Source organism: Tiliqua scincoides, chromosome 5 (assembly GCF_035046505.1).
Source record: "Tiliqua scincoides isolate rTilSci1 chromosome 5, rTilSci1.hap2, whole genome shotgun sequence".
Lineage (NCBI taxonomy): Eukaryota > Metazoa > Chordata > Lepidosauria > Squamata > Scincidae > Tiliqua > Tiliqua scincoides.
Window position 1 is genome coordinate 47,420,998 of NC_089825.1, and position 23,935 is coordinate 47,444,932.

The following is a 23,935-nucleotide window of genomic DNA, read 5'->3' on the forward strand; positions in this document are numbered from 1 at the left end:
TTCATAAGCTGCTTTGGGTAGCCTATTTACTAGCTTTAAAAACCCCAAAATTTTCAGTAACGGAGCATGATAGGTATTTATATGAAAGTGTCAGCTCAACTCAGTTTTGTAATACATGTAAGAAAATTTTACTTTTATAACTTTTCTCTCAGCTAAAAATGTGAATCTGCAAGTTTTTACTTTTACTACTTTAGGGAAATGCAATTTTTTTTGTAGTTTTCTGCTGCAACACTTACTAAATCATGTGTTATGTCAACTATTTTTAATACTGCGTTAGAGTTCTCTCTGCCTGGCATCAACAAGTTCCTGTAACAAAATAGATTTACCCTGATCACTGCAAAATAAGATTCTAAATGTGTCTATATTGCAGGTACAGCATACCTAGTCCATGCATTTGAGCTGCTAATACAGTAGTCGTTTTAAACACTGGATAGCTAGGGCCCAACCTACCTGAAAGGATGTTCCTGTCCTTATATCTCATAGAGATCACGGATTCTGATCTATTTGACACGAACCTTGTGCAACGTCTGAGTGAAGGAAGAATTGAAAATGGCATTCTAGGTGGTGGCTCCCCAATATTCTTTTTCCCTAGAACGGAGACAGAGCACATTCTAACACCGATGCTAGACTTTGCTATTCCGCTGGTGTTTAGTGGTGAGGGTTAAAGCTTAAGGTATTTTATATTAGTGTATTTTAGTAATGTTAGTATCCTTTATCTCTTATCTTACCCTTCTAAAACATATCTTCTCATTCAAAATGCAGTAAACTAAGCATTTGCATAATGCTTATTTGCCTGTACTTTTGTTTTCTATGATGGCAAGATGCACTCTTATGAACGCTAATATCTGCTGAAACACATTTTCCTAAAATCTATAGAAAAGCTTATACTTTCCTATAAAGATATTCTTATGTGAACAAAATACAGATGTGAAATACAAAAAAAGAACCCTTACAAAACTGTAGCTGAACAAATACCGGGTTTTAACATGCCAGCAAGTTTTAGGCTTGTTGCAATTCAATGCTTTAATATAAACATTAATTGAAATTAAGGTATATTACTTACCTCAGTTGCAGCTAAATTCCTGCACATCAAAGTGTTCATTGCATTTACACCGTAATACATCTGTTCAAAGGTACAATTTGTGCCATGCATTTGATTAGCAATGAAAAGCGTCATAGTCTTCTGTAAAGTTGCTCCTTGTCAGATTAAGCACTTGTTTAATAAAGTCACATTTTAAGATGTAAACCATTATTTGAGCTCTTTATCAGGTAGTTTAGGAACTGGAAAGGTTTAATAATATTTTCTTTATTGAATTCTAAATCCAGAGAGCTTTACAATCAGACTTGCTTCCAAAAACCTTGTTGAACCTCTCCCCCTCAAAAAAAAAAAGACAGACCACTGACCTTTCAAATATGTTGGGTCTCAGAATGTATGAATTCTGCACTGGAGAGAAATCTCTTCTGTGTTGAAAGTTTTAGAAACAGCACTTTCAAGTATACTGTAGCACCATAACTAGATGCAAGTTAACTTTTTTCCACATATATTGATCAAAGAGCCATATAAATAGGCCCCCATGCACTTGAACTTTTGGTCTGGTTTCTTTGAGCAGCAGTCCCACAAAACAAAATATCCCACAAGTGCTGGCATGTGGCTCTGCTGTTCACAGGGGAAAACTACCCACGAAGTACACACTATAGTAGTTCTGTGGAGTCAAGCCCATGTATATCCTGTGCCTTAAAGAAACAGAACCCCCTAAACTTGTTTTAGAGACCTTAATTTAAAGCTCTAGTCCAGTATAACCATGAAGAAACAGTTTTCTGTTAGGAGCTATCCAAAACCCAGGATCTTGTAGCAGATATGGCACTATAGTGAAAGAATTTCACTATACTAAAAATGAATTTAGTTTTTAATTTGCAATCTTATCAAGACATTTGACAAGCACTCTCGATTGCTGCACATCATCCACTAACTTTGGTCTGTTTGGACTGGGAATGCAACCGTAATCCTAACTATTCCATGGAATCCCTCCTCCTCCCTTTACCTTGCCTCCCTTAGCAATCCTGATGTTTTTAAACAGTGGCTCATGTAAAGCCAGGAACTTTGTGGTTTAGCCAGGATGTGAAACTAGAATTTGAGATCCTTAAGTCACACTTCCCATCTTTGCACAAGTCAAGGAGCTATGGTTTAAACATCAGGCTGCCATGCTAAAGTGGGAGGGAGGTTGTAGGCTCATTAGGTTTTAGATGACATTCCTGCTCCTAGCCAACCATCGCTAGCTAGGTGAACAGAACCTTGGAAGTATTAGTTTAGGGCCCAGTGAATGGTCAGAATTATAGATAAGCAAATCTGGATGTGATCAGCCTCCTGGGATAGGGGGCACACTTATCAATGGGTACTCCATATAAGATAAACATTATGTTGCTTTAGACAAGCACTTAATATTGTAAATATTGTCTTCTAGAAGTGTCAAAGTTGGCTTAACTGATCCAGAAAGCAACTTGTGAAAAAAGGGTGTATGTGAAACTGATGGTGGCTTTATCAATCAAGACAAGCACTGTATACGAGCACTCGTTCTTCAGTTCAATGCACTGGCAATCTATTTAGATCCATATGCTGAAAATAAATTTGAAGATTACAGCCTCACATCAAAGGATTCAAGAAATCCCAGATTCAAGAAATGAAACATAAGAAATAAGACAAGTTTGTATGTAAAGCAATATTTGAAGACCATTATCCTGTTATGATGAGAAGTATTTATGACTTTTCTACATCTAGACACTTCCCAGAAGTTTCAATAATTCCCTTCCTACTAAACCACCAAATTGCTTTTTACATTCTTAAATTTTATTCAACTTTCTAAAAGTCAGGAATGTATAAAGCACTCTGAGATTCAATGGGGAATCCTCAATAGTGTAACACACTATTCTAACATGGAAGATTTGTCCAAATAGTACAATTAAACTATTTAAATTGTATGCAGGATCAGGACAGTGTCAAGTCATATTCCAAATGAAGTGTTCAATTTTATTTGAGTTAGTTTATTGATGGTGCACAAACGAACAACAATTGATCAATCTCTTTCCAACAAATCTAGTAAATCCATTTCCTTGAGGTTAATTTGTAAAATTGCATTAACTAAAAAGGTGGGAGACCAATATAAATTAAGTGCCCATGTTGCATATCACCATTCCAACTCTTCAAGCAGCTTCTGCATCACAAATGATTAAGTGGACATTTTCAGTTTTACAGAATTACACTGACTTAACAAAATCCAGGAATTAGATACTTCTGTATGCCACACTGTACTGTGAAGAGCAGTCTTACATTGTGTGATAATTTTCCATCTGTACAGTTCCCTTTTACAAAGTTGGGCAACACAAAGACATCAACTGCTCGACCTTCTCCAAAAGTTTTTCAGCTCCCTAGTCCCAGTCACTGAAGGAAAGGCAGAGGCAAGTTTAAATTATCCCAGAAACCAAGTAAATGGCTATGTTTGGTGTCTTCAAGATGCTTCACCTTCTGCGGGGGATGTAGGTGTCGTTGGGGAGGCCAGATCTGGTTTTCGTGACATTCTGTCCAATTCAGCTTGAACATCTGTTAAGACAGGCTTCTGGCCTACATACAGAAGATGATACAAAACAATCATTTAAACAAAACTTTTTCAAGAACTATTATATTTTTAAACCAATTCCTTGGGAAGAAATGCAACTATCTGGACAGCTTAAAGATACAGCTACCTACATCTACTGTAGCTACTGATGTACATCTACATCTACATTTCTGAACATCTACCTACAGATCTGGCTATCAGTGACTATGATTACTAATGAGGCTACACAGTTCTCAGTTTAAAGTACCATGCAATATATCTGAGTGAGAGAGTACAAGCAATTTGTTTTCAGGGTTACAGAGGTCAGTATATAATTACTACAAAATATTCTCAGCAAAAAATAAGTAACAGCCAGTTAAACATATACTGTAGCTTCTGAGGTGCTACAATCCTTTCATATGCAAGAAGAAAGGTGGACACACTGTTTGACTGGTCAAATAAAAATGAATGACTGCTAACCTAAGTATAATCAAATATTACATAAGCTGATGATCTTTCCATAACTGGCCTGCTGCCTGACTAGTACATAGACCTTTAGAAACTGACTTAAAACAAAGTGACAGCAAAGAAAAAATTGTAACTATACTCCAGTGGTCCAGAACAAATGCCAAAAAGAGCTGTCCAGTAAATCCTTTATATACAGAAATGTTATATAACATGATTAAAAATTATAACATTTTAAAAAAATTAAAACTGTTGTGAAACAATTCTTGAAATTAGAATATAACTGATAATTAGAATATTAGACCAGCTGTTGATGGTCAATGAGGTCAGGCCCTAGAGGTCCACAATACAATAACAGCTGTGAGTGGAAGAGGGATTGGGAAGAAGAGGAATGCCATAGAACTTAATGTAAAATTTAAGCTCACTAATGATGTAAACCGATAAAGGCCACTGATGTTCCCTGAGCTGTCTCCCAGCTCCAACATCTGCTATGGATCCTTACATCTCACTCATATTAACACACAGCACAGTAAAGAGAGAATGATCTCTCTGCTATCCAATGGAAGTGCAGCAGATGCCATCAAAAAATGGCAATACCCACAACCAAGATAAATAAAATATTAAAATCCTAGACTATACTCAGCTCACTAATTCAGTTAATGTTATTTATTGTTAGTATGTTAGCATATCAAAAGTTTGGAGTATTCCAATTAGATGAAGGTTCATAATTAAACTATTGGAAGGAACAAGGGGTGGGGAAGAGAGATTTACGGATTCATCCTATCCACCTCTCTGTCCCAACATTACCTAGTTTGAAAGTTTTCACAACATAATTCATGTAGCAATACAGACTGTCTTCTATCCTTCTCTCTCCAGCAGCCAACCTGAAGACATAATTCCCATCGGAGTTTGACTCCTGGCTCCAGTTCTACTGTGTTCTTCTACTCTACCAGCCATCATCAGCCGTAGTCATAAGATAGGAGGATGTAACTAAAGCAATGTTTCTCTCCAGTTTCTTTTTAAAATACCCATACCTTACCTGGATACAACTGATTTGAAGTTTTAGATATAGAGGACAAACTGTTTATAATTCTTTGAGTGGTCATCTGTACAGAAACATGGAGTACAGTTCTGCACACGTGCAGTGGTAATCTCACAAACTTCCAGAGCTTTGTTGAACATTCTGCACCTGCTCTCAAGTGGGGGGAATCCCAAGCAATTCAAGAGTGGGAAGAACATCCAATCCCTCAGGTACTTTGTGGACTGCCCTTTAAGTTCAAATTGTAGCCTTTGAAGAGAGATCTAACAGATGAACACAAACCTGTACGAAAGACAGTCAGGTGGGTTGCATGCCTGCCCAGAGAACTACCTGAAGAACTATAGTTACAGGTAAGCAACCTTCTTCCTTTGCAGTCCTTTGCAGCCTTCTTACTATGCAGTTATACATAGTAAAGGCTAAGCTAACTGTACACCTTTGCATAAAAGTGGGTACAGCTAAATCAGGAGAAGAAATTCTGCAGGACAGTGTGGCCAAATGAGGCACCACCTCTCAACCTCATGTCTGGGGCACAGTGCTTGATAAAGATAGAGTACTGCTGCTATGCAGAACTGTGGGAAAAGAACACTTTTCAGGCTTGTGGCAAAGGATGAAACCACTCTGGTGGCTCTCTCATACTACCCTCCTGGCTTGCCAGTTGGCCAACACTGCAATCCCATGTAGGTTTACTCAGAAATAAGGTCCATTGTGTTAAGCAGGGATAGAAACATTTTTACTTTTACTGGGCCCCTGATAGCAGATAGAACAGCCAGTTGATCTAGCCAGAATGATATCCATAACATAGAAAGGGCTTGCTTAATGTCCTACAAGTGCAGAGCTCTTCCCAGCTCTGAAGTTTGTTTTCTCTCAAAGCCCAACAATATCGAATCTTGGTTAATCTCAAGTGTTGAGTCTACCTTTAGACACTGCACTTTTACTTATCTCAACATGACTTCGTCTGAATGGAATCTGATGGAAGGTTAAAATGTATAGTTCGGTATATTCTGAATTAATGTCCACTGAAATTAATGGCCTTGAAGGTTCAAAAGTCTTGCTCATGAGCTGGTGCAAAAAAGCCAGGTGCAAACCCCACACTGGAACCAGAAGCTTGACAGGTGGATGCAAGTTAGACTTTTGAAAGTCTTTCAAGTAGAGGACGTGAGAAACAGATATAGAAGATGGAAGGCAGAATGGCAAGAAAGGGAATTCTCAGAGAAGAGTTAGCCAGACCTATAGATCAGGGGTCTCTGAACTTTTTGACTGAAGGGCCACATCAAATATCTGGCAAAGTGTTGAGGGCCAGAAAAAACAATTAAATATAAAATTTAAATAAATACATTAGAGATTGATGAATGAATAAATGAATGGGCTCAAATGCCCAGGATTTCTCCAAGTACCAACACAGCCCAAGAAATAAAGCACACACGGTGGTAAATATATGCACAGGCACTGGGCTAAGTCTGAGTATGTGGCAACAATGACAGCAGGCACACCTGCATCTGCACAAAGAACACTTTGCTGCCCTTGGAAATATGCTGAGCCCTCAAGCCCAGTACCGGTAAACAATAGGATGTTATGAAGAAGCACCCCTTATCTAAGAATGTTGTGGTTAGCTAGAAAGCCAACTAGTTACAGCCAGTGTAAATCTCAGCAACCTTCAGTAATTTTCCCTATTGCTTCATGTGTTTTGAGACTCAATAAAAAGGGCTTGTTGGGAGTTAAGCGGGAGCTTTTTCTTCAGTTCCAGCTCTCCCCCCGCCATCTACATTTTCAAACCTGTCTGTTGTCTTTTTATTTTGCTTCTGCGCCTGCACTATTCCACCACCCCACAAGCACAACTCTGGTTGTGTCTGGTCAACTGGGCCAGAGACTCTCAGGAGATCAGAGGCTGGCTGCAGGCTGGATAGAGGCTGGTCGTGGGTCGCATCTGGCCCCTGGGCCGGGGTTTGGAGACCCCTGCTATAGATATTGTAATGTATGACTAGTCCTAGACAGAGGCATTTCTTGGTTGAAGGACACTGCATAGGCACAGAAATGTGTCTACATTGCCAACTAAGTGTGCAATCCTATGCACATTTTCCTGAGAGTAAGCCTCACTGACTAGAATGAGACCCACTTCTGAGTAGCCATGCATAGGATTGGGCTGTAAGCCTTGCAGATTTCCTTGAGTGGTGCAAGACATTTTTAAATTCTCCCTCAATGCTGATTAAAGTTGAATCTTCCACAGCATTAGTGTTTTCAGGCTATGATGTAGTATTTGGCCTTGATTCTGAGAAGAGGATTAAGTGGAAGAGTAGGTGAAGGCTCTCATCTTGAGCAGGGGTACAAATAAGATTAGCCTTGACTGTTGCAGTGTTATCAGGGTGTGATCAGTGGTAAATTTATGTTACCCACTGATGAATTTGTCAGTTAGCAGAAAGGGGGGAAAGCACAAAACAGGGCCTCTTTTCATGGAACTAAGGATGTATGTCCAGCACAGCTGAACTTGTGGCATGTGATGCTGCATTTCAGGCATGGGTTAAACTTCAGAATGAAACCAATCCCTTTGGAAATGAACTCAAGCTGGCGAGTTCCAAGTCAGAAGTCTTCTCGTAAGTATCTGTAGCGGCCTCAATGCATCTGGCCTTTAAACAGACTATAATTCAGTCACAACGTACTTGAGATAAAAACTGAAGGATAGCTTGCCCAAGTCCCAAAGCCTGAGCTAACTTTTTTCCTGCATAAATATGAACGTTGCCATCCCTGTGATGGGATAAAACCTGTTTACTTACACATAAGCTTCAACACTGAAGGCTTTTGCCTAGGATTTACTTCATGCTTCTCATACGAGGTTGAATGCTGGAATTCCTTTTAGGATTGTGTTGACAGTTTCAATTGAGAAGACTTATGTGCACGCCTTAGGGATGCCAAAAACCTTTTCAGAATGGATTCTGTGCAAGCAGCTTCAATACAGGTGGTGTATGTCCTCCCATACAACATGTCCTCCCATACAACATGTATCTAAAAATCACAACTGTGGTTCATTCTGTGAGAACTTTTTTTTAAAAAACATTCTCTGAGAGGATAAATTCAGAGAAATGGCAAGGGGGATAATTCTCCATTGTTTTCATTCTCCTTCATTTCTTTTTTATAGCAACACTAAGGTGACCAATAAAGAAATATGAGGTAAGAGATATTTCTTCTCTCTTATAAAGGTCAGTCTATTTGCCATAGGGTGGTGGGAGGAACACACTAATTTTTCAACTACTAACAGTAAAGTGAATAAAAAATAAAAATTGAGGTATTAATGTTTCACTGAATAAGGTACTGAGGCAGAAGTAGTATTCCATTAGTGATGCTGCTGAAATGGTGGTTAAAAAGGAACTGAGAAAATTGGGTTTCTTCTTGCTGTTGTGGTACACAATGTAGATGGAGTCCCATTCCCACACACCCACCTTGAGAGCAGGGGCAGAATGCTCAACGAAGCTCTAAAGGTTCTGTGTGTTGACTCTGCACATGTGCACAACTCCACTATGCATAACTTCATAACCATGATAAACAATGTACAATAAAAGCTTTTAAATTGACATTTTACTAAATGGAAAACTCAGCTGCATCTCCATCTGGCAGGCAAGCGGAAAAGTGGGCAGTGGATCCTGTACCCAAGGATGTGGCTTGGCCATGGCTTGCTCAGCACTGCTGGCCAATGGGCTCAGCTTGGAGGCAGGCGAGGCCCCAGGCATAGTCACTGCCCACTCTATGCTGCTGCTGGTCAGCAGACCCTGCCCAGCAGTGGAGGTTAAGCAGGTTGTGCATCCTGGGCACAGTGGTATATCACTCAGGTAAAAGCTCTGTTAACTGGCATATTCAATTAGCCAGTAACTTCAATTCTCTGTGGGTGCTGCTTAATAAGCTTTTTCTTTACTGTGAAGTTGTTCATCTCTTGTTTTGAGTCACTCTCTTTTTACATAGCAGGCTTTATTAAATCTTGAGAAACCAAAATAGATTTGTACATCCCACACCATCATAAAAACAATTACATAATCACAACAGTCTCACACATGTAAGTTCCTGTTGCAGAGAAGAACCCTGCTACTGTTTAATTTATATAAATCAAGAAGGTCTACACCCATTCTGCATCTAAAAAGGCAATTAAAGCAGTCTGAAATACAATCAAAGTGTTCTCACCTGACTTTTTTGCAGATGGTGGTAAGCTGCTGCCACTGCTACCCCCTGTTCCCCCTACTCCTCCTGGACTTCCACCACCACCAGGTCCACCTGGTGATCCAGTTTTCTTAGTCAGCAAACTGTTGAAGAAGTTAGCAAGGACTCCTTCACTTGTAGCTCCAGCTTAAAAAATAATCAAACACAAAACATACATTTGCTTCTTCAAATATACTGATAGCTTACATTAATTCAGCATGGCATCTTTTCTAATTTACAACTTTTTCTAAAATAAAAATATACACATCATTAACACTAAATAAGGTTTCAAAATGGCTTTTTTAAAACTATCCTGTCAGCACAAGTGTTTCTCTTTTGGACGTTAAGTATACAAAGACAAATATTCCAACAGCGTTTATTCCAAAATGAAACAAAATCAGGGCACAATCCTATCCTGTGCTGAACAGGAGGCATGCACTGTATCCAGTGCAGGATAGAGGCCAAAAGTGGCTCAGCCAGAGGCAAGGGGGAACTTTTTCCCTTACTTCTGGGAAAAGCGCCCTTTCCTCTATAGATCCCCTTGGATTTAATGCCACTCCGTTCTCCCTGGGAACTGGGGTTGGGATCTAGCATAACTGCTGAATCCCAGCTCCACCTCCAGCTCCCCACCTGCCCTTCCCCCACCCAGGAACGCCTCCCTCCCGCCTCCTCCTTGTCCCCTCCCCACCTACCTCAGAGGTCTGTGTTAGCCCAGCCGGGCTGACACAAGCCTCAGTGCCTCCATCGGCATAAAAGATTCTTCCAGTCTCTGCAGGGTGGCATGCCCTTGCGTGCCGGCCTAGCCAACTCCTGAGGAGGTCTTGCACCAGTCCAAGTCAAGGGCTGGATTGCACCCTCAGTTATTCTTCTCCAAGCATAACTTCTAAACATATTTAGAAGTTAAGTGGACCAAATTATTTCTCTAAATTTTCACCCAAACAAGTTCTATTCCAACTCATTCAAAGACACTTCCTATTTTGAAGACAGAAAGTCTGTTTCATGTCCCAAAGATTACCATAGTTTTCACCCGACTACAAGATGCAAGTAATTGCTTCCTATAGTTTGAAATTTAACAGTTATCTGACAATATTCTGCAGAATAAGGGAGGATTCAGGACACATGTTTACTGCTTACTGCTGATATACAAAGTCAAATATACAGAAGAATTGTTTAAAACTATTCATTCCCATATTTCACCTTTCATACTAGGATCAATTTTTTTGGATCCAGCAGGGATCGGAGTAACACTGGCAACGTTGGATGTTACTGATCTATTTGGTGTCCTAGGGGACCCTCCAGGAACTCTCGGTGAGGTATCCTAGAGAGAATTTGATAAAAGTATGAAGTACTCAAGCTAAAACAATGAACTTCCAGAAACAAAACAATCCTCACAAATTAAAAGTTACATGAGATACTCATAGCAAGAATCTATTCAATTAGAATAGTGGTTCTCACACATTTAGCACTGGGACCCACTTTTTAGAATGAGAATCTGTCACGACCCACGTGAATGAGAATCTGTCATGAAGTGAAATAATCAAGCAGGAAAATTTTTAATAATCCTAGGCTGCAATCCTACCCACCCACCCAGGAGTACAGAAGATACTCGCCTATATAAGTCGACCCCACAGATAAGTCGAGGGCAGGTTTTGAGCCAACAATCATGGAATTTTCTATGACCCTCGGATAAGTTGGGGGTTAAACTTAGGAGGGGGGGTCTGACTATAGTTTTGTCTGATTTTACCCGAGGTCAGAAATGCTGCTTTGCAAGCATTTGCAAAGCAGAACCAGATTGCAGCAGAAGAAAGGAGAAAAAAAGGTTAACTTTGGCTGGAATGTCCCAGGAAAATTACTATAGCAACTAACAAGCTGACTGCCTGAGCTCAGCAGAGAAAGGAAACTTTTCAGAGTTGAAAGGCTCTGCCCTCTGATTGACCTGGAGATAAGGCGAAGTGAGAATTGGAACTTGATTACTTGGCAAAAGTTTCATGTACTATAAGTGAGTATCTACAGTACAGGTCTGTAACATTTCCCTAAATGCAGTCACTTACCATGGTAGCATCAAGTCTAATGTATTAAAAATAAAATACTGAAATGAATGGGGACCCACCTGAAATTGGCTTGTGACCCACCTAGTGGGTCCTGACCCACAGTTTGAGAAACACTGAATTAGAAAGTGAAATGCTACCAGCAAGAGTCATAGTTACAAGCAATTAAAATAGTAGGTTTATAATGGGAGAGGGAGAAATCAACATTGCATTCACCACCACCACCCTAGTTCAACATCACTGCAGCAAAGCACGCAGTGGAATCACTGCAGCAAAGCACGCATCACCCGTATGACTATGGTGAAATAATTCCTTCACTTTATTATAAAACCTGCATAAGGCCCAACTATAAGAACCACTGTCGTGATTGAGAAGTTACTGAAAAGTCAAAAATTTAGTTCTAACAATCATCACTTGGACATGTTCACAAACAGAAGCTGGCAGAGCACTGAAAGTTACATATAGCAAACAAAGCAACACAGATTGACATTTTATTCTGCAATCCCAGAAAGTCAACTGAAAAGTCTATACATTAACGAATGAGGCTTGGGGGAAAGGGGATTTGCTTTTCCCCTGTGAAACAAGACAAAAAGGAGCAATACCTAAAGAGGCATCAGAGTTTATTGCAAAGTAGTTCATTGAAAATATGGACTAACAATAAAATCCTTAATTTCTTAGAAGTTAAATATTACTAACCACTGGCCTTCCAGCTGCAGTTGGTGGTTGCTTCGCTAACAGAGACTATGAAATAAAATGAAATATACACATTCAGATATTTTGCCAGAATGTGGACAATACATACAAATTAACTTAATGTAAGATTGCTTAAATGAAAAGCAATTAATACAGATCAATTTGTACCTGTTGCTTCATCAGAAATACTTGGTCATCTTCTGCTACTATCTCTTTCTCATGTACAAACTGCAATAAGAAAAAAAGAGGTCACTGGACTAGTTCAACTGTTGATCCTATCTAGCAGGGCTCTTATATGAACTGCTACAGTCTCCTTTTTTTGGTCTTTAAAGTTTAAGGTTATTGACATGGATGCTGCTGTGGCTTTTACTTGGTTTTTATGCTTTTAGCTGGTTTAATTTTTGTACAAATGTATTTTTTAATAATTCTTAGCTGCCTCATAGCAGAAAGGCAATGACCATTTTAACAAAAAAAAAGCAGACTTAATTTGATAAGCCCTTTCATATATTTAAATCAGTGACTTAGCTTTGATGTTTGTACAAACAACAAATTATTAACTATTTATTATTTTTATTAACAAATTATTAACAAATAACTATTTTATTAACAAATAACTATTTTATTATTATTATTATTAACAAATTATTAACTTGATAGCAACAAACTAGTTGCTATCAAGAACAATGCCACTTCCAAGGTTTCTCTTTAGAAAAACTATAGCTATGGAAGGCAGCATGTACATGGGTTCAATATTTAAGTAAACATGAAAGGATACCCTAGTAAACATAACTGTTCATTTTACTCCTTCTTTCACTTTTTAAAATACACATTCTAATACACAGCTTACACCATCCTACATGGAAGTTCTTATCAAGCTCCCCCCCCCCAATCCCTGAAGTTGTGTGTAAATTGTGATGGTACAAATGTAATGATGCATGTGGGGGCAGGGTGGCAACTTCACAGCATCACTGTTCAAAACTTCCATTTAACGAACTGTCTGCTCCCACATGATCCTGCCTGCCAGCTAAGGTCTCCTTGGCCCAGTTAGCAAACTTTACCCATCCACCCCAGTGTGTCTGATGAAGCCATTTGGTTTTTCTTCTATTCAAATAGGTTTATTGTTGCTGTTTTTTATTTGAGTATAGCTGTGTAATGCTGTGAAGGTCCTTTTGGGGCAGAAAAATAGTTCATTAATATACTATATTACAGCTTTTGGATTTTTTCCTAATGGACCAACACGGCTACCTATGTTTTTTCCTACTTAAATCTGTTCATCTTTATAGCCTACTCTATTGGTGGATCTCTCCAATTCCAACCCCGTGCGCATCAGGAGTAGATAGTATACTGACAACAAAAACACATGTTACTGAAGCACTCCTACATATTTCAAAGGGCATTCACCTCCAAACATACAGGATCACAGCCAGAAAGTCACAGCAGCTGTGATAGCAAACACAGGATATTTCTGTAGCTTAAAGGAATTTCCTGTACTTAGAAATGAGAAAGTGAATTAAAGTTGGAAATACATTTCTTTTAAATACACAAATAAGTATTTACCTTCCTGACAGGGGGCTTTGTAATGATATCCTCAAAGTTGTCATTTGCTTTTAAAGTCTGAAAGTTCTCGTGCAATATTCCTATCTTCTTTTCATTGTCCCATCCTGCAGGACTGAAGCAAATAGAGTTCACATCTCCAGCTGTTCAAGGTTTTGGGTCCCTTTCTATCCAATGCCATTCTTTGCAAAAATTCCTACACAGTTTAAGGCAGAGCTTAAATCAGCTCAAGCAGTGCTATTAAATCTATTATCATTTCTATACCCACATTGTACAATGTGCAGTGAAGGGCACATAGCATACTATAAACATCATTACACTAAAGAGAACTAAGAAAAGTCAAGTCAAAAACAGACAAGTCAAAAAAGACAGTCAAAAGATACCATCTACTCCAGTGATTCCCAAACTTTTTCACATAGTGGCTCCCTTGACCTATTGGGCCATTGGCCACAGCTTCCCATTAGGGTTATAACCCTATGCATGTGTATAGGGTGGTGGTGGGTTTTTCACAAGGATTCCATGACTCCTCTGGTTAGTTTCTACGGCTCCCTGGGAAGCCTTGGCTCACAATTTGGGAACCAATGATCTACTCCAATAGCAAAAGTTGCTAGGCCCGACCTCATCTGGCAGCAAAACAGGGAATGCTGCAGACCATGTCATGTTCATGTACATATTCAGGGAGTTCCTCAGGTAAGTAAGAATGTATTGTCTTGGATCCAAAGAAAGGAAAAGCCTCTCCCACTCACAGAAAGGCCATTTGCAATTCAGCAAAAGCACTCTGTGCAAAAAAAGAGAGACTCGAAATCCAAAGAAGTGTCGGCATTTATATAAGCTCCAGTGCAAGACTTTGCACAAGTTTTTTTGATAGCTTTCATGGCCCACAGGAGGTTATATGCCACAGCTGGAATCTTCCCTATTTCACCATATTTTCTATGCTATACTGCAACACCCAATATTTTGTAGCTTTGCATTATAAGATGACTTCTGCTTGAGTGTGTGAAACACCAACAGTGGAACCCCATGCCTACTCAAAAGTGAGAAGACAAACCCACACAATACAATGGGACTTACTCCTATGTAAGTGTGCAGCCAGTCATTTCTAGTTTCTGCACCCTATTTTCTAGACAAGTTACTACAATAGATTAGTAAACGACATCAACCACACACATAAACCAAAGGTCTCCAAGAGTCATGCAACACTGTCAGTTAAGAAAATAAAAATGTAAATATTAAAAAAAATAATTTTTCAATATAAAAAGAGGGTCTAGTTTGCTGGTATCTTTTCCCCCTCCTGAAAACTTCTTCAGCATCCTGCAAGCCTGAAGACTTTGTAAGACAGGTTGACTACAGCTCTGATCACCCCATTTGTAGGATTCACTCAAAATATTAAATTAGGTTAACTTACATAAATACTGCATCTTTTTCCACAACAACAGCAGGTATATTGAAGGGAAATCCATACAATTTTTGGACAATATATTTATACACTATATCAATATTCTTATTTTCCTTCACTGAAGTGTAAATAAGTGCTGCACCATCTGAACTATTTGTTAAAGAAAAAGTGTATCTGCTTGGTAATGACAGTTTGAAATAAGTTAAGATTAGTTTTAATGTTACATGGAACGGAACCCATAAACAAAGAGAACTGAAGTTACTATATTTTTAGATTTGTGATTACATCCATAAAGCTTAAAAAGTTAGGCATGTCTACTCAGAAATAAGTCCAACTTTGTTCAGTGAAGCTTCCTCCCAGGTAAATGCATATGACTGCACTGCATGTCTATAACCTAACAGATTCATGTTCCTTCCAAAAACGGTAAACACATCTTTATAAAACAGAATAAAATAAGTCAAATGTTGACTTTATAAGAGGTTATGTGAAAACTCTTCATTTCAAACTCTTCAAGTGGTATAGAAATCAATTTTTTAAATTGACAATTTCTGTTAAGACAATGTAGCTACTTCATATGATGGTTTACCAACCAAAATATCATTAGTGTACAAAAGAAAGTATACCCTTTAAGACAGATAAGACTTAATCTTATAAGAGACAGTTTTTTCTGCATGGAAATGATTCCTGTCCAAAAATAACGATCACCAAGTATGAAGCATCAGCCTTCATACCTTAAAAAGCTTTCAGTCTTAAAAAGCTGGGTGCTGCCTAGTTTCCTAGTAACATCACATCTTATGATACATGCACATCCCTAACTCTGTTTGCCTTCCTGAATTCCCTGGGGAAAGAGCATGATACCAATAATAAATATGTATATGATTGATACTGTACATACCATAATGTTTCAATACCAATGAGCAGTGAGTGTCTGGTGCAGGTTTCAGGGGCCCTATCCTACCTGGGCAAACCTCAAAAGTGGCTTCAATGTAACCACACATATAGCATATGAAGGCAACAGGCACAGAGATGATCTCAAGGATCAGCAGTGGACATGGCAGAAACCCAATGATGCCAACTCCAGACTAACTTTGAAAATTACAATTATTAAAGAAAAACCATACTGCATCATGATCGGACAGTTTAGGTACACCTAAAACACACCTGTTTGATCATAGCACAACGTGCTTTGCTATGTACACAGTAAGCATTTTTCAGATTTCACATGAGAATTTCAGACCAAGAAGGTACTTAATAAAGGCTACCCCAGCAAGTCATGGAGCTACACCAATTATCTGATTCCAGAACAAATTTTAAATTTGACAACTACATTTTTCAAGGATACATTGTAAACAAAACCGTCGGATATGTGACTGAATAAAGTCAAAGTGCTCATCTCTATAGTCATGTTCTTTTTCCAGCAAACTAATGGCATCACACTGCAGGAGAAAAAAAAGAAAGAATTGTATTAATATTGCACTTGAAGCATCCTATCATCACCACAAATCAAAAAACCCCACTATATGAAAATAGTAAGTAGTGCTCCTATCTTAAAAACTTCATTTTCCAGTTCTGGTCTTCCTAGACTCAATAATTATGCTGTTCAAAAATCCCATATGTAACAGCACTTGCTTTCCATCCTGCAGATACAGACCACCCTAGAAAAGAACCAGGTCTGAGGATACTTAGGGGCTCTCTCTGTCACTGGTATCTCTTAAAGGAGGACCATTTATAATTTAAGAACAAAACATAAGAACCACCCTGCTGGATCAGGCCAAGGGTCCATCTAGTCGAGCTTCCTGTATCCCATAGTAGCCCACCAGATGCTTCAATGAGCACTCAAAACAAGATACCCGTATCCTGTTGCCACTCCCTTGCACCTGGCATTCAGAGATAGGTTACCTCTAAAACCCAGAGGTTGCATATAATCATCATGGTTTGTAACCTGTGATGGACTTTTCCTCCATAAGTTTGTCCGATCCCCTTTTAAAAACATTAAGCCAGGTGCCATCACAACATCCTATGGCAAGGATTTCCACAGATTAATTACTTGCTGGCTAAAGAAATATTTCCTTTTGTCTGTTCTAACTTTCCTGCCAATCAAGAATTTAATAACAGATCATCTTGTGATTTGACCATTTACAGAGAGGCCATATCTGCTGACTGGATCTGCAGCGCCCCCCAGCGCCCCCCCCCATGCATGCTCCCTTCAGAGGCAAGGGAGCTTTGCTCTCCTCGCCTCCAGAGGATCCTCTGAGCCCAGCAGAGGCCACAGACATCTGTCTGAGGCCTCTGCTGGGCTCAGAAGGCCCTTCCGGAGGGTGTGGTGGGTTGTTTGTCTGTATCTGTGGTTTCACATACACTGATATGGGAGCATACCTATACAATTTTAGACCAATGTAACAATATGCAAGTTTCAGACAACTGAGGGGCTCAATTTGGTAGAAAATATTAATTGTATTACATCATTGCGCACTATATGCAGAACCTCCAATAGCTTTCTCTGTCTTTCTGAACACGCAATTATAATGGTCAGTATCCAAAAAGCTACTTTAGGTATGTCCAAATTCTTGTGGCAAAAGGTATCCAGTCTGAGTTCCAATTTTTCCAACACAGGTTATAAGAATTTGGAAATGAGTTAATTGTCTGGAATACTTTTCTATGATATTAATAGAAATGGCAAAGTAAGAACAAAATCAGAATACTTGATTTGGCTATTCTTCTCCCAAGACAGTCAGAGCCCACTGAACCATAATAGAAAAGGTCCATATTTATGTTTCCCCACATTTCTCCTCAACTTTGAGGAACAAGATGCAAGTTTTTTCCACACTTAAATCCTTTATGTTTGGATGATTAGAGGATGGGGATGCCAAGGAAGAGAGATAAGTGAAGGAAGAACAGGCAGATATAATAACATAAGAACAGCCCCACTGGATCAGGCCATAGGCCCATCTAGTCCAGCTTCCTGTATCTCACAGCGGCCCACCAAATGCCCCAGGGAGCACACCAGATAACAAGAGACCTGCATCCTGGTGCAGGTAACATAGCCCAATACCATATACCAAGGTATTTTATACTCTCTCTCGACTCAGAACAAGTTCTTGTGCAATGCAAAACAAAAAAATTTGAAGCACAGAACAAACTACTTTTGTTTGTTTGAGCAGGAGGTCTGGTCTAGAGGGTAGAGCCTCCATTAGCCCGAAGATAACATCAGAAGGTCACCAGTTCGAGGACACCAGCAGCTCCCTGAACAGATGAGAATGGCGAGACCTTGAAGCAGCTGACAAGCCAAGCTGAGTGATTCCATCTGCTCTTGCTGTGAGCAAGAAGCGTCTTCTTCTGCCCTCCATGTGAGAGATGGAGCTGCTTGCCAGCCTGCGTGGGAGAACCTGAGGCCAGAAGTGAGACCAAACCAGGAAGATCCATTCTGAAATGTTGTTGGTTCTTGAAAGAGAGAACCTTTATGATTGTAAAAATCCCCTTGAGGGATTTAGAAATGCCTGCCTATGTAAACCGCCTTGAATAAAGTCAGAGGAGTAATCCGATGACCAGAAAGGCGGTATATAAATACAGAGTTATTATTATTATTATTTTTGGTCAGACGCTTAAGTAGTTAAATATTACACTTGAGAAAGTAAAAATTAATGATGCTAATGGTAAACCAGTATTCAGTGTTAAGATTTTAACATAATTATTGCCTGCTTATTTTATGACATTTAACCAATTCTGACCCTTTATAGAAATGCAAAAATAATCTGAAACATGAACAAACCTTTGTACAAACTACTACTACAGGAATGCCTAGGTTACATGTTAGTGTATCTGCACCCAGCGGTAAAATGACGCTGTCATCTTTGTCGTCTTGTAATGAAGTATTTCTCCTCTGTGGTGAAGCTGGAAAGTCTTCACCTGGTTCTGTGTATTCTTGAAAGTCTCTTACCACTGAAACCAAGAAAAAAAGCTGAATGAGGTTCTTTGAAGAGGAGTTATGCTGCAACAGTTTGTATTACTATAAGGAACCAAACATTATACTACCCATGGTTTGTTGCTATAAGCAGGCTGCTTAATAGGGCTTTATGACCAAACTGGTTTGCACAAATTAGTTTGTCACACAATGGCAACAGCAATTAGTTGCAAATCATGAACAGAAGATTCTCCGTATCTCCCTTCATACATGTGGAGGAGGAAAGCATAAGAAACAGAGACAAACCATGATTTGCCCATTACATTACGGCCAGACATACTTTTTCATTTTGCTGGTTTCCTAAGCATCAATTAGGTTTGTCTTATGTACAATTGATATCTGATAAGTAATCAGAAATTCAAAAAGGGGGTTTTGAATTTTCCTTGTTAAACATGTAAAAAGCATAGTTCTTCCAAAGAACAATGTTAATGGTTCAAGGGAAAAAAACATTAATTTTTAGTAACCTGAACAGATATTATACAAGCAACATCTTTAAACGCAACCTGTGGATGACATAATAGAAAGCATTCATTTTTTCAAAAACGTTAACAATTAGAAGTTTTCTAATCAAAAAAGCTGCAATAGCCAAAGTTAGTTTAAACCTTAAGAAATCTGTTTCTCTCAACACCATTTTTCACTGCAAGAAGTTACCCGATTAAGGCTGCAATCCTAACCCCACTTTCCTGGGAGTAAGACCCACTGAACACAACAGGACTTACTTCTGAGTAGACATGGTTAGGATTGTGCCTAACTTGCCCAATGTTTCAAAGACTGACTCAGTCAAACTTTTGACTTTGAATTCAGTTTTCAACAGCATGGCAACTCTTATTTTGGAGCCAATACCTCTTTTGTGGTATTTAGAAGATAATCCTGCAAGTATGTCGAAGTCTTCACCATCACAGCCACAATAGATTTTTTAGAGTTTGGTTTAAAAATGCTTTTTGGTTTACTTTTTGTTTTAAAAAAATTTGGTGAAAAGGCAGGACATAAATCAAATAAGTTTCTACTCAACTTTGATGCTTATGGAACACAAATGTATAGAATAGTTACTTAAAATCCATACAGGGAACTAGTTACACTGAGGTGCTAGGTGCATGGTTATATGCAAAAGCCTAGATTATAGCTCAGGGTTGTTTTTTTAAAAAATAACTTTAAGTCACTTCAAAAGGACACAGTTTGGCATAAAAAATGGCAGGCATGCAAAGAATCAAGCACACCCTCCACTTGTTCATGCTCAATTGCCATCTCATATTCCTAAAAAATTCCTTTTTTAAAAGGAAAGGGGAAAAATGTGCACATACAGACACATACACCCCTGGTGTGTGGGCTCTAATATATACACTTGGGCATAAGATGTACCTAGCTCCTATACAAGTTAACTTCAAAAGAGACTCTAGTCTAAAATTCTTTCTGCTCACTTGCCTCTATGACTGTGCTTATGTCATGCATAAAGAGTCTATTACATAGCACTGAATATGCAAAGGGTACACTCAATTTGGCACTCAAAGCATCTCTATTGGGGGGGGGGGTTATCCTAGAAAGTTTCTTCCAACCATCTAGAAAGTCAAAAAGTATATTTTTTGAAGATTCAAGTAGTAAGAAAGAGCAACAAGACTTTCGATAAACAAATGATGGGATGTGCTATATAATTCTTCCTCCCCTTCATCACCCTTTACAACAAAATATTCTGAATTTCACGAGCAACAGATATTGCATTCAAAATTAATTCACTACAAATTTTCTTTTGTAGTAAACCTCCCAAAGTAGAGCTTGAACAAAACAAAAACAAGTGAGGAAAACATGCCAGCATTTAATAAAATTACTGACTAGTGTGGCATACAGTCAATAAAACTAACATCATTGGCAGTACAGGCACTGAACTTCCTATAATATAGTAGTTTGCAATGGGAGAAACTCTTAGTCTGAGAATATTCAGTTGAATATATCATGACCACCATGTGCTCAAATTGTGCAATTCTCCGGACAAGTTGTGAAGAAAAGGCTTTATATTACCAGGTACCACAACCATATTGTAATTAGAATTTGAATGGTCAACTGAAAAATTTTATAAAACTATTGTAAACCTTAAGAGCAGATACAGCTCATCAACTGATTGCTACAGAAATGCAATCACTACATCAAGTAAAGGGAATACCTTTTAACTAGTAACCTCTTGAAAAGCAAGCAGATTTTCACAAAGATGAATTTAGATTTCTCTCCAAAACCTATCGTTAACAGTGAACAAAACACTTACTCTTTTGTTCCATTTCTTTCAGTTCTTCAGGAGGAATTTTTAATTTGTCAATATGCTCCCTTACAACACTTGCCCATTTTTGTAAAGAGTCCAAAGCAGTCCATGGCTTAGACATATCTACCACCAGCATTATCAGAGTGTCCTTAAGAGAGATGGCTTCCATAGCAAATTTAAGCAGACCTTTATGATACAGGTCACCATCCAGAATCCATACATTACATCTTGTCTGGTCTGTAACAAAATCAGAAAATAAGGTTTAGTTGGGGAGAATTCATGGCTAGCATTTATAATATGATATAGAACAGTTTTAGATCCAAATTCTTATGAAACTGGATGATGATACCAGGACATTTCTCTCTTCTATAGGTTTTTAAACAAGATTCTTGCGTATACCAAGGTTACCGCAAAACATCCAACAAGCTGTAAAGAAGGAATAATTGGGAATACCTGTATTAATATTAATACAATATTAAATGAAATACCTGCTTTTAAATACTGAGGCTTAGATCCAAAGAATCATAAGAAAAATGTACCAATGCTAGTGAGAGATTTCTTACAATACAGTACCACATCACATCAGGCTGGCATTGCAGTACATGTTACATTTGCAGTACCTTACTTTCACTAGATAAATTATTCTGAAGAAAGTCAAAAATTAGGCAAAAAAACCAGAAAGATGGTAGTGAATTAGAAGGAAAAGACAGAAGGATTAAAGGAAAAATGGAGGATGCCGGAGACATAAAGGCAGGGAGGGATGGGGAGGGAGAGAGCATGGTTTAGTGTAAGGCTCTTTGGGAGCTGGGAAGGTATGAGATCCCATGAGGAATAAATAATGTAGATGTGGCTTAGGGAAAGGTTATAGAGAATAATGGAAGAAGGTAGTCTTTTAGGTAAGGTGCCTGTTCCTACCTGCCAGGCAAACCCCAGATAGCGAACATTTACTCTCACGGATGTCACCCTTCCTAGCCTGCTGACTATCTCCCCAGAGCATTTATTCTCCTCAATGGCACAAAGAGGATAAAGAGGAAAGAAGGATGCATAGCTTGTGGTGGTATCTAGTCATTGCTGAACAGTGAAAATAGCATGCCTTTTAAAGGCCAAGTTAACTCCTAACCACTAACATGTAATATTACCAGACTGGAATCGCCAGAACTTGTACTTACCATCTCTGTCTTCATCATGCACATTCAAGTACAAGTATTCCATGCCTCTTCCTTTCTTGTATTCTTCAATTCCCTGAAGTTTTCCTATTAAACTAGTTTTACCTGCTCCATCTTCCCCTAAAAAAAATTAAAAATGGAAATTTATTAATAGCACACTCCTAACAGTTTTCAGTACATATTACCCACTAGTGAAACTTTTTTGAGGTAGAATGCCTTAAAAAAAACCAGGCCTGTGCACAGAGTGCCCATTGCGTCATACACACAGACAGGGTATGAAGGATGCCACTCACTCCTCCAGTACATGTACACACATTCAGCAAGGTTGTTCTTACAACTTTCATTGCCATTAAAAATAAAATACAGAACAGACTGGAATTACTCAGTTTGTGGCTATTGCATGTCCCAAGATCCCTGTTGTCATTCAGGGGTGGGGACCAGAGAGTAGCAAATGAAAAAGTGGTGGTGGGATACAGTTAAGGCCTCCCCGTTTCTCCACTGTAGCAGCTGAGATTTTAATAAATAAGGAAGCTGTGGAACTTGCTCCAGTTCAAATGCCATCTTATTTGATTCTTGATAGATATACACAAACATATTTTTGCAGTGTTCCTATTTTAGGTTTCTCTTCTGTGAGAAGCATTTTCAGTTTTACTGCTGTTTAGGTTTTAATTTATCAGAAACACTCCTTAAGCTGCAATCAGAAGGAAATGGAAAACAAGATATGCTAAAAACACAAGTTAACTTTCCCAAAGTTAATACTTTGCTACAAAGCTACATTACATCTCCAGCAACTATTCTTTCAAAAGACAACAGGTGCTTCACTCATTTGCAGCTAAAATAGCAAAAATCAAGTTCTCTTTAAAATAAAGTTAGCCAGTGGTTCTCAAACTTAATACCGGGACCCAGTTTTCAAAATGAATTTGAGAAACACTGAAATTCGCAAAATATCACAATACACTTGCAGATAGGTCTAGAAACACTAGTTCAGTTTTAAATGAACTCTTTTTTCTGTGGATACTTTGCTCTTTTGAACAGTAAGGATGAATACAAAGCCATCCATTTTAAGAGTTGTTTGTTTTACATAGATATGGTATATATTAAGAGCCCTAACTGAGCAAACTCACTTGTGTTATCCTATTTAATTACTTCGTGAATACTTGAAAATTGTGAATGAGTAAAAACTAAAGTAAAATTGAGCGAGCCATGATGTTCAGATCTGCAAAAGTGAGATCTTCAGAAGTTATTCAATTCAATGAGTATTCTAAACCCAAACATACTAACTGATTATCATTCAGTTCTTATTGTTCACAAGATATTATTTATAGCATAATATACCATATTTTTCGCTCCATAAGATGCACTTTTTCCGCCCCAGAAAGTGGGGGGAAAAGTGTGTGCGTCTTATGGAGCGAATACTGCAAAAAAACAAAAAAAAAACTCCGCTCCGGCCCTGGCCCCGCCCGCTCTGCTCTGTTCTGCTCTGCTTCCCCGGGCAGTCAGAGGCTGAGCTGGCTGGGGAGCTCCTGCAGAGGCTGAGCTGGCTGGAGGGAGCCCAAGCCCGCGTGTCTACTCAGAAGTAAGTCTCAGAATCAGTGG

General features: G+C 38.7%; 1 protein-coding gene across 1 annotated transcript in view; it reads right to left on the minus strand.

The window, feature by feature from the left end:
- Positions 1-3,023: 3,023 nt before the first annotated feature.
- The window catches only part of DYNC1LI1 (dynein cytoplasmic 1 light intermediate chain 1), a 32,032-nt gene continuing 11,120 nt past the window's right edge, over positions 3,024-23,935 (minus strand). Inside the window, exons 3-13 of the mRNA XM_066627196.1 lie at positions 22,343-22,459; positions 21,180-21,410; positions 18,734-18,903; positions 16,307-16,400; positions 14,974-15,109; positions 13,572-13,683; positions 12,183-12,242; positions 12,018-12,062; positions 10,471-10,591; positions 9,259-9,420; positions 3,024-3,616 (exon numbers count right to left, since the gene is read on the minus strand). Coding sequence (XP_066483293.1) covers positions 3,504-3,616; positions 9,259-9,420; positions 10,471-10,591; positions 12,018-12,062; positions 12,183-12,242; positions 13,572-13,683; positions 14,974-15,109; positions 16,307-16,400; positions 18,734-18,903; positions 21,180-21,410; positions 22,343-22,459 — 1,361 coding nt within the window. The 3' untranslated portion in view covers positions 3,024-3,503. The remainder of the gene's footprint in view (positions 3,617-9,258; positions 9,421-10,470; positions 10,592-12,017; positions 12,063-12,182; positions 12,243-13,571; positions 13,684-14,973; positions 15,110-16,306; positions 16,401-18,733; positions 18,904-21,179; positions 21,411-22,342; positions 22,460-23,935) is intronic.